The sequence below is a fragment of the Salvelinus namaycush genome, chromosome 16, assembly GCF_016432855.1.
Source record: "Salvelinus namaycush isolate Seneca chromosome 16, SaNama_1.0, whole genome shotgun sequence".
Taxonomy (NCBI): Eukaryota; Metazoa; Chordata; class Actinopteri; order Salmoniformes; family Salmonidae; genus Salvelinus; species Salvelinus namaycush.
In genome coordinates this window covers 27,738,886-27,751,228 of record NC_052322.1, presented here as the reverse complement: position 1 = coordinate 27,751,228, position 12,343 = coordinate 27,738,886, and the positions used below count along the sequence as shown (strand labels likewise).

Below are 12,343 nucleotides of genomic sequence, written 5' to 3'. Positions count from 1 at the left end.
ATAACCAATGTTCCGACAGCCAAGCTGTCTTCATCAGAGTATAATGACAAACACTGCAGATCACTAGTTTATATAGTTTGAAAGGACACACACACGCACACACCGGTGTCCATAATCAAAGCTAGCTGTGGCTTGATTTCATTGGTTGATTTACAGATGTCAATAGACATAAGTCATGAATGGATAACATGTGATCATAAATACAATTTGGCTACATAAGCCTACAAACACTTATGATAGCAAAAACACAATAGCTTCAGATCAAACGCTACGTTGAATGTGCAGCTCTGCTTTTCTTTTTCAAGTGTTCTACTCTATTAGCCAGCACCTCTTCTAAGCAGGTGTGCATTTCTGTGCCTTCATTTTGGATGCAGCCATTAAGTATGTGGAGAAAGGTGGAGTTTTAACAATATTGGGGTTATTCAGTCTTCAGGCATTTAGATAAGAGATTCCCACCACAGTCACCCTCTGTCTCAGCACACAGACATCCCTGGTCTGGCCCTCTGTCTAGTAACAGGGGAGCGATCATCATAAATAATGGTTTGGGGTGGCAGCTGGGGGTTTGAGGCAGAGTGGGCTCACTGTGCGAGACGAGTGTCACTCTTTGGGACACACCCACCGGAACATGTAAAAAGCCTGAGGAAGGATGTAATTTGACTCTTTTCATCCTCCTAGTCCCAATTACGCCCCACCGTGTACCCATTAACCCATACCCTGAGAAATATAAAAAGCCTTTGTTTTACGGTCCTGAAAACTACCAGCTTGGCCAGACAGACACCCACCCAGTCCACACCGCCGTCACAGTTGGTGTCCACCTTCATAAAGATAATGTCCACATCTTCATCATCAATGTCACCCATGATCTTCTTGATTGCCTCACGAAACTCTTCCATATCCAATCCTTTCAGCGAGGGAGAGAAAGAGAGGAGAAAAGAGGGTCATTAGGATAATAGTGTTGAACCATGGTTGTATTTCTGATCATTCCACAACGTATCTTCAGACGGTGTTGAAAATGAGCACAGCGATGGCACTGCTATAGTCAAGAGGCTTTCATGAGGAGTGAGACATCAGAACGGTTCCCTTGTCTCCAGGTTCATTTCTACCGCATATAGACAAGACGTCAAGCTAGTGGATTTCTCTATCAGAACTGGATCAACAGGAGATGGGGTGTGGATGAGAGGTACGAAATCTATGTACCTCCCCCTCCGTCGGTGTCTGCTTCATGGAACATGGCCTCAATCCGTTGAAGGTGCTCCTCGTTGATCTGGTCCTCCACACGTCCCTGGTTCTTCTTCTCTCCCTCCTCAGGGGAGTCACTCTTGGTGCACCCGCTGCCAGCAGTCGGCTACACAACAAGGGACGGGATAGAAGGAATAACAGTACTACATCTCTCACAACCAGACAATCAGACCAAGAAGAATACAGTAGAAGGGTCTGTAACGCACAAGTGGTCTTTACACTATACCTGTGGTACATTTTGTTTGTGCTTGTCTCCATCAGTAGGGGACCTGGAAGCAAAGTTATTTATGCAGACAATTGTGATAAACATTTACAAAATGATGATCCTCAGTGTAAATGGCTAGACAGAAATCTTATCACTCAATACACATACCAGGCCTCTGAAGATACCTTCATCATGTTGGTATTGCTGCCCTGGGGCGAAGTACTTCCCATGACTAACATTAAGCCATATGGTTGGTTTGTTGTTGTCTCAGGGTTTTCAACAATTGAGTTTCACTAAATAATTGACATTCCAGAATAATGCACACTCTTTATGATGTCACAGCAATGGAATTCCAATCTGGCAAGTTGACCTGGAAATGGAAATGTGAATTTCAAATTCTGAACTAGGACTGCTTGTTTTGTCAACCGAATAAACAGACCTTTTCTGCCATACCGAATAAACAGACCTTTTCTGCCATATAATCACCTTTATATTAGAGAAAAGGGAGAGAAAAAAATTAACAGAAGGGGGGGGGGGGAAATCTTGAAATACTGTTTTATTGTTTGTAAGAAACTTGATTCGGCAAACATGATTTAAGTAAATCAGAAAAAATAAAACACATTTCCCGCTGATTTTTTTTTTTAAATCAATAAAAAATGTAAATTAATTGTTTTTTTTAAATTAAAATAAATTAAAAATCAACAGAAAAAAAAGGAGAGCAGAAGGTGGCACAAGGCCCACAGTGTACCAGAATGTCAACTCAGATTATTATGTCACAGGGGATATCTGATGAGCACCACTGATCTTTCACACCCCAAAAACACAAGAGCTGCAAGGGCTCCTTCCAATTACCACACTAATCATTCAGAATATCTAGAAAATAATACAATCAGGAACCAATAGCTAACAGGGAGTTGCTCGATGGTTAAAAGGTCAAGATTGGCACAAGGTTAGATTGAAACAGGTCATTGCGGGGTTCTGCCTTGCATATAAAATGCACTTTACCAAAACTATTTCCACCTTCCAGACTGACTACATTGTAGATGCCTGCCAGATCTCAACTCATGGATAAGTGTTTAATATCTGCAAACCACATATGATATAGCAAACTGATAGACTGCGCAGTCGATGACGTTGCACACAACCATTGGTTGTAGACTGCTGGAACATGACCCGTGTTTAAGACCCAAATACCCACAAATCTGCCACCAGGATAGTTTAGTCTTTAAACAAGCCAAATTCAAAAAAGACAATTATGTTTTTAAACTATCACTCAAAACAAATGTTTCTGGACTCAAGGTTAACAGTCACAATGATTATTTCTGTGTGTTACACATACACATTCATATCCCAATACATTTTGAAAAACTGTTTTGGACATGGTAATCCCAAAAAGTAGACAAATGAAATTAGGGTTGTGGTCCAGAAGAAAGTAACGAGGACCAAAACGTAAAAATAATATTACAGCCAGGCATCCCCATGCATTTCGGAAGGTTTTTGCACGACATTCAAACTTCCTTCATTGCCTAGAAAGGTTCCGTTTTAGTGCCAGACAACTAAAGTACACCACAATGGTCAAATCTATGTGCAGCTCCCACGTGGACTTCAAGCCAATAGGCAATTCATTACATATTCAGCATCAGAAAATCCCCTTCATAAAAAAACGACATGCAAAACTAATGCCCAGCGACCAGCACAACCAAAGGATGCTATAGATCACATTGTTGTGGCATTACTGTTCAATTTATTATACACATTATTTAACAGGCCCTGCAAGGAGGCAAGACTTTGGACTTGACAGTTATGTACTTCTAATTAATCAGCTGGGTCATTTCAGCCAACAGATGGGTGGCACGAGTTAGATTAAGTACACCAATAAGTTCAGAACACTTCAAATGAACCATCAAAGATGTACAAATGTAAATTGGTCTTTGTCAGAGCAGTGTATTAACTGGAAAACTGAACATCTATTTGACAGATTCTCTAGACGGCCATTCAGAGCAGCAGAACAAAAAAAAGATCTGAAATGACAATTCTTTCAATCGAATTACAAACATTTGCCAAAAAGAGAGTACAAAGTCACATATGTAGGTTATGAAAGGTATTTAAGAATAAGGCAATTCATAAAACTTAGAAAATCTCTGATCTTCCAGTGCAGAGACTGGCAGTTCTATTTGCGCATCAGCGTTTTGGGCCTAGAACCTGTCAATGGTGCAGTGGCTCCATAATCAAAACAGATTAAGATGCAAGACCGGAGTAAAAAAATAAATAAAAATGAAGGTAGAAAATAGAAAAACATCAGTCACCTTTTGCATTCCCTAAGAAGATGCATTGACACTAGAGGTGCTAAATCAAGTTAAAACTTTATCCCATGCCAACTGAACAATTTTAGACAAGAGAAATGCCAACAAAAAAAAAAAAGTGGGTAATTTGGGATAAGCTTGGGACCAGAGCGTTTCTGGCATCCACAGTGCACATGCCTTCCAACATCCAAGAGACAAACAAAACAGATAAATCACGCACAAAGTATTCCACCATAAGCTTGTAGTTTCTAACATGTTTCTTCATAAATATCGTCAGGTTGTTATGAGCTGTCCCGAGAATTGCAGCCACACTAAGAGGCGTTGACCTGAATCTTTGAGAAAAAAATGCCACTTTCCTGGAATAAAAAGGATTGCACCGTTTAAAAAAAGGTTAATATCCAAACAGGAGGAGACCAAATGAAAGTAGTGAACTCAACTAGGTTTGAGGGATATGAACAGTTGGTTAGTAAAGCAAAGAAAATGTCCCACGATCACTACATTAAGCAAGTAGAAACTCAAAGTGAATTTGCTCAGACCCAGAAAACAATTGCTACACGTGGCAAAAACAGTGATAATTTAGGAAACAGGTAAAATAAGAAAAATACTATGTACAAAAGTGAGTGCAGGTTCCAATGAACTTGTAACGCCAATTCCCGGAACAGACACAGAAATTGAGGGGAAAGACAAGCAAACAAAAAAAGTGACATCTTACAGATGGACAGTTCACTCTTCTGGACCCAAATAGAGCCAAAATGGCTGCCTTCTACCAACATGATGCTGATACGGGCCAATGGGATGACCCAGGGAAGGGCTTTCAGAAGAGGAGGTACTTCACACACACACACACACACACACACTTCACTTATTTCAACTTGATTTTACAGAAAAAAAAACATTTGATATACAGTCCACTCAGAGACCACGAACACATAACATGATACATTTTTTGGAGGGGGTGTTGTAAGTAGGGCGAGGATGGAGATGTGGTAGCTGATTGAAGGGGTTTGGTGGGTTGAGGGGTTGTATTAAAAGCTGCATGATCCACTCTTGAACGTTAGAATTCCTCCTGGTGCTCTGACTCAGCGTCCGGTATGACAAAGCCCTCCTGAGATCACAGAGACGGATGAAGAGGAAGATATCAGGTTAGATATTAGGTTATAGGACTCTACGTAGCGGAAAGACACTCAAATTGAGATCGAAGTCTGACCTGGGTCAAATACACTACACAGCCAAAAGTATGAGGACATCCCTTCAAATTAGTGGATTTGGCTATTCCAGCCACACCCATTGCTGACAAGCACACAGCCATGCAACCTTCATAGACAAACAACAGTAGAATGGCCCGTACTGAAGAGCTAAGTGACTTTAAACATGGCACCGCCATAGGATGCCACCTTTCCAACAAGTCAGTTCATCAAATTTCTGCCCTGCTAGAGCTGCACTAGTCAACTGTAAGTGCTGTTTTTGTGAACTGGAAACGTCTAGAATCAACACCGGTTCAGACGCGAAGTGGTAGGCCACACAAGCTCACAGAACGGGACCGCCAAGTGCTGAAGCCCGTCATTTAAATTTTGTTTTTTTTAAGTCACCTGTCCTCGGTTGCAACACTCACTACAGAGTTCCAAACTGCCTCTGGAAGCAATGTCAGCACAATAACTGTTTGTCAGGAGCTTCATTAAATGGGTTTTCATGTAAAGGGAAATCCTAACGCTACGCCAGTCAATGACATGCTAGACGATTCTGTGCTTCCAACTTTGTGGCAACAGTTTGGGGAAGGTCCTTTCCTGTTTCAGCATGACAAGGCCCTGTGCACAAAGCAAGGTCCATACAGAAATGGTTTGCCGAGATCAGTATGGAAGAACTTGACTGTCCTGCACAGAGACCTGACCTCAACCCCATCAAACACATTTGGGATGAATTGGAACTCCGACTGCAACCCAGGCCTAATCACCCAACATCAGTGTCCTATCTCATTAATGCTCTTGTGGCTGAATGGAATCAAGTCCCCGCAGCAATATTCCAACATCTAGAGGAAAACCTTCCCAGAAGAGTGGAGGCTCTTATAGAAGCAAGGGGGGGGGGGCAACTCCATATTAATGGCCATGATTTTTGGAATAGTCCCAAAAGTGCAAAGTAAGCTAAACCAAGCACACAAGTGTTTTGACATTTATTCGACGCAGGTCTGATCTAAGCACGCATGAATTTCGAACAGAATGAACCAATCATGCGTCGCCTGATGGAAGGAAACTGCACAAGCTGTATGAGCATACGTTAGCATTCCGTTTGAGCTACATGCATGCCATTCCACAAACTGAATTTTAAGGCATCAGCAGTTGTTTGAACCAAAACACATGGCCTCAAACCTAAAAAAGCTGAAGTGACCCGTCGAGGCTGTGTGTAATGTTGACTAAACTCACATCTGTGGCGTAGAGTATATCCACGATCCTCTGCAGTGTGGGATCACCCTCTCCTTCCTCTTGGCAGATGAGCTCAATGTTCCTCAGTTTGCCAAAATAAAAGTCCCTCTCCTTCTCCATGTCCTGGATGGTGGACTTCAGTATATTCACCTGGGAGGAGGGAGGTGGGCAACAGATGATACAACCTGTATATCTCTGAACTTTGAGTAGAGCTTCAGTCAAACCAATTGTTATCATTTCTAACAAGACATGGCACATGAATTCATGAATGGAAGGATGGATGACAGTACCTCCTGGATGAGTTCTGCCCGCTCCTCGTCACCTCCGCCAGCCCCTGGTCTCCGCGCCAAGCTGGGCGCCATTTTGGGTGCTACCTTGGCAACTGCTGCTCGCTGGGGTGCTGATGGGAACAAGCCACCAGTCAGAAAAGAGATGGGGAGAGGTTGTTATTGACAAGCTCAGTAGATTTACGTATGGAAAGACAAATCACCTCTAGACTGCTTACAGAAGCCATTTCTTGCTGCTAGTCAGTGTTTCTCCTACAGTGTTTCCATTCTCCCCCCAAACTAAAACAATTTTGATTTTGTTGCTTTCAATTGACAATTTTAGTTCAACAGGTCTCAAGATGTTGATTTTGGGGTCTTTGTGCCCCACCTTGAACCTTCTGTAGGGGAACCACTCCTAAAAAGTAATTCTACAGTGAAACAAAAAATAATTATATATATATATATATATATATAAAAACATTGCACAGGCTCAGCCACTATTCTCACCAGCATTGAGGATTTTCTTGGGCTTGTTGAGGGCCAACATGGCGGGGTTGGACATGGAGTCTTGGCCCTGGCGAGCCTCCACAGGGTCGTACTCTTTCCCATCATAGTTGGCATCAAAGAACTTCTTGAACCACTGCACAAACTCAAAGTTGTCCTGGAACTTGCTTTTTATCAACTTGTCAACAGGGATGATCTTGGGAAGAACAAAGCACCAGGTAAGTGGATTCAACACCACAAAAAAAGGGTTAAATTAACACTAGTGGATGTGCACATCATACACAGCTGATTTAGACTAAACATGCATTGCAGAGGTAGTGACTACCGTTACAAATGCTGTCGGGATGTGGATATAACACACAGAGACGAGGACTGTCCATTTCTAAGGGACTTTGTCATGACACTGGATTGGAGAAAATCAAAACTCTCGCTCTGAAGTGTGTTGCTCTCTGTCTCCCTCTCAAAGAGAGGACAGCTCTTCACTGTGCAGTAGCCAAATCCAACAAATACGCCATCTAACTGCTGGATGAGAACCAATGACTAAGAGTGGAGACTGTATAGGATGCCAACAGTCCTGTCTCTGCGGGCACAGGAAAGTCAATATCAGTGAGCCACTGTAGAGAGGCCATGCTAGCTCAGCAGTAAACACAATTAGCAAGCAGTGGCAGAGAAGTATACAGCAGCTGACATCATTGGTACACACACAGACAAACCCACACTACGGGCAACTCAGGTGTGTAAATCCAAAGGAGAAGGCAAAGATTGGGATTAGAGAACACGCCGTTGTTGAATTGTTATCATGTTACAAGCCAACACATGGTAAAGACCGGAAGCAAAAGGATCAATAGATTAATATGCTTCAAAAGCAACCAGTTCAAAAAAATATAATCAGCCTGGCAAATAGAGCTATGAGCCTAGGACATGCTGAGAGGGAAAATGGAATAGCCTACTTACTTTTTCGACACCCATTCTTTTGAAGCCAGCTTGCAAGATCTTATAGTTGTGAATGAATTCGTGCTCTAGTTTTGCAGCAAATTTGACTTTCTTCAAAGGCACACAGCCGGGGAAGAGCATGTCCATGAACTGGCAGTAGGCCGCACCTTGAGAAGACAGGCACACCAGGGGTCAACACAAATGCTAATGAACTATTCCTCTATGATGATATACTGACACTAAAGGAAAGTAGGCTTAACCTTCAGGCTACATCAATTACAGGATTTACTTTAATTTTCCCTAACCATCTAAGCAATCTCCACCTTATGAAGTAATGCAAGAACAAATGCAGTTGTGCCATCCATAACCTGCCAATTACCTGAACATAACAGCTCTATCTTAGTCAGGTTGATCTGTAACGATTCGTTGATCCATGCAAGCATGTCATGACGACTCAAGTTGTCACTACACACTGAGGTTGAGTAAACGTTCACAGCCATTTTCTGTTGAAGCACAAAAGGATAAATGTTGATTTCAACTTCATGTCACGTTAGAAAAAGCACACAGGTGATTATTTTTATTAGGACATTTCTATGCCATATAATCATGTCAGAGATACAACAGGTGGTGGTGGGGGGGCCTACTACTGGTTCAGTGGGGACCATTCCTGAAACGAAGGGAAATGATCATGGTCAGGAGAAGAGGAGTTGAAAAAAGTTGCAGCCAGTTCTGTTAACCAAAGACTGAATCACTTCTGGACACTGGCTAGCTAACTATATCAGATAACTAACTAGGTAGTTTAGTTCAGTTGGACTAGCTTTCGTAACGTTGGGTAGTTAATTCAGACGTATTGGTGAGTGGAAATTACGAGGATGGAAGTAAGCATTGTCTTGCAGATGTGTAAGCTACCCAAGTTAAGTAGCTAGAATGGCCCTGAAATTACTATCAAATAAATGTGCCAACGTTAGTTAGCTATATCATGAAGTCTGCTTGTAATGAAAATTAGCTAGCTAACGTTAACTAGGTTGTCATTTTCAACCTAACAGCTAGCTTATCGAGCTGGTAAAGACAAAGTAATGTTAGATAGCTACGTTACATATTAATAGTGCGCAAACTATCTGTGGGTGGCTAACTAGCTGGTCTGGTAACATTTCCCCCCGCCCAACTCAGTCGTGCTAGCTAACTAAACCCCCATATATCATATGCATTCAATCTAACCCCGGCCTCTGCGCCCCATCCATGCCATTGGCTAACTAAATGCTAGCTAGTTAAATTACACGTTGCAAATATTGCTGTATAAATGACTTACCCTGTTTTGGCGTAGGTGTTGCCAATATATTAATTCAACAGACGTCAATGTTTACTGCTCTCAGTTCATTCGAGAAATCTACGGGTGAGGTGATTTCTTTAAACGCAACTGCGTGCGTTTGTTCTCAAGTCAAACGACGCCAAGACGTAAAGTCTAGACGCATGCTGGAGCTCACTGGTGGATATGGGAAGAGATGGATAACTGGGCCCAATGAGTGTCGAATTTAGTTATCGAAAGATGTCATGGATTATTTGCTACGTGTGGTTTATTTGATCAAATATACGTTTCGTAATGCATAGTTAGGTTGTTACGAGTGTACTGATATAAGTAGGACACGTGACATCCCAGCAATTTTGAGAAAAATATCGGCGTTGTGCCTGATAACGCACTCGTATCTGCCCTCATTGGCAAGAATGGTCCCACCTGTTATCGCCACCTCCCAACTGTCTTCCATATTTCTTTGAATACATGTATTTTTATTGTTAGAGCGCCCAATTGAGTATCACACACACTAGCTGGTGGGCTAAGTCAGCAGAAGACACGGAAGCCCGATATCCTCCCATAAAGGGGAGAGGTAGGAATGAGCTGTCACACAGCCTTGGAGGGCAATTTTCGCGCTCTGACCCACAGGTCACAGTTGCCCTGTGGTCATAGCTAGGCTCACCTGAAATTATTTTGTGGGTGCTGTACAGCTCCTAACAGATTATTGTAGCTCTCTATTGTATCATAAGGTGAATGCACCAATTTGTAAGTCGCTCTGGATAAGAGCGTCTGCTAAATGACTTAAATGTAAATGTATACCCTTACTGTGTATTGTGGTAGCTGTTGTATACAGTCTCCGGTTATTATTATATTACTTAATTTGATGAATTAGTATATTGCATATTGCATAAGAAATATTATATATTTATATTTTGTAAATTATTTTATTCACATTCTGAGCTGAGAGAACACTGCATCACCATGATGCTGGGCATACATGGCTGCTCCTCTTGTTCTACAAGTAGAAGATGGTCATGACCTGTGCCCCGCCTGCCTAGGCATTGGCCACCTACGTGAGGCCCTTTCTGACCCCTGCATTAACTGCGCCATCCTGCCTGTGAAGGTTGAGGGCCTGGATTTCACAGATAATTTACTAGTGTTCGGCGGTGTTCGCCAGGACCCACCCAAGGCCACCAAAAGAGGGACAGCCCACAAAACCGATGGCGCCCCCCTGGTAAAACAGTCTAAAAATAAGAGCCTCACTCGGAAGGTTTATTACTTATCCTCTGAGATAGAGCAGCTAAAAACACTTTTGCATTTCTTCAAGCCCCCTGAGTCGGTGCTCTCTAGCACTCCCTCCAGCATGGGGAACGCAACAGAGGACTCAGATAGCCGTGATGATGACCTGCTCTCCACTCGGGCATCCAACCGCCACTTTAGTGACCAGAAGGATGACACGCCCAACATGGTGAAGGAGGTGCCAACCAGTGTTGTGGACCCATTCAGTCTCAACGCTAAAGATGGGTCAGAGGAGTCATTCCGAGGCTCTGATCACACAGAAGAAAGCTCTGCCTCACTATGTGCTGTCCTGCGTGTGGCCTTAGCTAGGCTAGAGCTTGATGACCCTCAAGCTACAGCTCCTGCAGCTAACCCGTTCTTTAAGAAGGCCCTGGCAGCTACACCTTTCAGTGTGCCACCTTCACCGGCTTTTGTTACGGAGCTTCAGAGATGCTGGTCCGACCCACGGGCTCTCGCCCACCATAGCAAGGACAGTAGGACACTATCTGCCATGCACGATGCAAAACAACATGGGCTGGACCATATGCCTAAGGTGGATGAATGCATAGCAGAGCTGATGCTCTCCTTAGATGAAGGATGATGGCCGTTGCCCCAGACCTCATTGCAGGGCCACAGATGAGCTACTGTCACGGGCCTACAACACATCACCCCGCATTGGGAACTCCCTTTCAGTGCTCATGCTAGCACAGAACAGTATGCTCCAGCCGGACCACGCAGACCTGGACCTCTGCAACCTGAATGACGCATCTCTTCAAGCATTTGCGTTCATGACCAGAGAGCTAGACAGACTGATGTCCACCCTTGTTGTGACTCGTCACCAGGTCTGGCTCGCCCAAGTCCCAATGTCCGATGACTCCAGATGGACGCTGAGAAAGCTCCCAGTAGCGCTTCCGCAAACAATTCTTCTGCAATAATTCCAGTTGAATGCATTGGTGAAGGTACGAATGTTCCAACAACTGATGGGCATGCTTGCTGGGTGACACCATTAGGCCTGCTGTCTTTAAGGCCACTACAAGTGTGGTTCAACGACCTTCACGTGGAGGAAGAGAGCCTACCTGATTACAGGTGTCCCTCTCGGATCATTTCCGGCAAGGCGGGAAGTAGTGACGACCAACGCTTCACTAGCAGGCTGGGGATCAGTGTGGCAACACAGGTCTATACGGGGAGAGAGGTGCCCCCGCTGGAGGAAAGAGCACATCAACGTGCTAGAACTTCAGACAGTTTACCTCATCCTGAATCACTTTCTGCCGGTTCTCAAACACAAACATGTCCTGATACGATCAGACAATACGTCAACAGTGTTCCACATCAACCATCTACCACATCTGGCCTCCCTACGAGCCTACCACATCTCTGAACAAGGTGGCAGACTTCTTGTTGCGACAGAAACCGCCCCTGGGGGAGTGGAGACTTCACCCACAAGTAATGAAGATGATATGGCAGTGGTTTGAAACAGCACATTTGGACCTGTTCGCCTCAGAGGAAACATCCCACTGCTCCCTCTGGTTCTGTCTGTCAGAGTCCAAGAACCCCTTGGGCATGGACGCCTTAGCCCACACATGGCCAGATTGCCTACTGTATTTTTACATGACATAGGGTTGAGCGTTCTGACCTCACAACGGCTGTCAAGCACTTAAGGTAACTAGCTAAAGTAACTAGCTATTTAATGGAAGCCTCTCCAACATAATCCAGGTAGAGTCAGGCATTCTCCAGGGCAGCTGTCTAGGCCCCTTAATTGTTTAAATCTTTACTAATGACCTGCCACTGGCTCTGAGTAAAGCCTGTATGTCCATGTATGCTGATGACTCAGTACCTTACAAGACAGCTACCACAGCAAGTGAAATCACTGCAACACCTGACAAAAAGCTGCAGTCAGTTTCAGAATG

At 43.7% G+C, this 12,343-nt stretch overlaps 1 protein-coding gene across 2 annotated transcripts; it reads right to left on the bottom strand.

Moving 5' to 3' along the window:
* Nucleotides 1-3,171: 3,171 nt before the first annotated feature.
* On the bottom strand, nucleotides 3,172-9,406 carry LOC120061263 (microtubule-associated protein RP/EB family member 1-like). 2 transcript variants are annotated; one of them, XM_039010951.1, is made up of 7 exons: nucleotides 9,177-9,406; nucleotides 8,247-8,534; nucleotides 7,889-8,034; nucleotides 6,938-7,130; nucleotides 6,455-6,564; nucleotides 6,165-6,314; nucleotides 3,172-4,852 (listed from the first exon to the last, which is right to left on the bottom strand). In XM_039010951.1, the coding sequence occupies exons 2-7, from the start codon at nucleotides 8,365-8,367 to the stop codon at nucleotides 4,802-4,804; spliced, it is 771 nt and encodes a 256-aa protein (XP_038866879.1). In that variant the 5' UTR covers nucleotides 8,368-8,534; nucleotides 9,177-9,406; the 3' UTR covers nucleotides 3,172-4,801. The 2 variants fall into 2 exon arrangements, with proteins under 2 accessions (XP_038866879.1, XP_038866878.1); XM_039010950.1 differs by having other exon boundaries at nucleotides 8,247-8,370.
* Nucleotides 9,407-12,343: the final 2,937 nt, after the last annotated feature.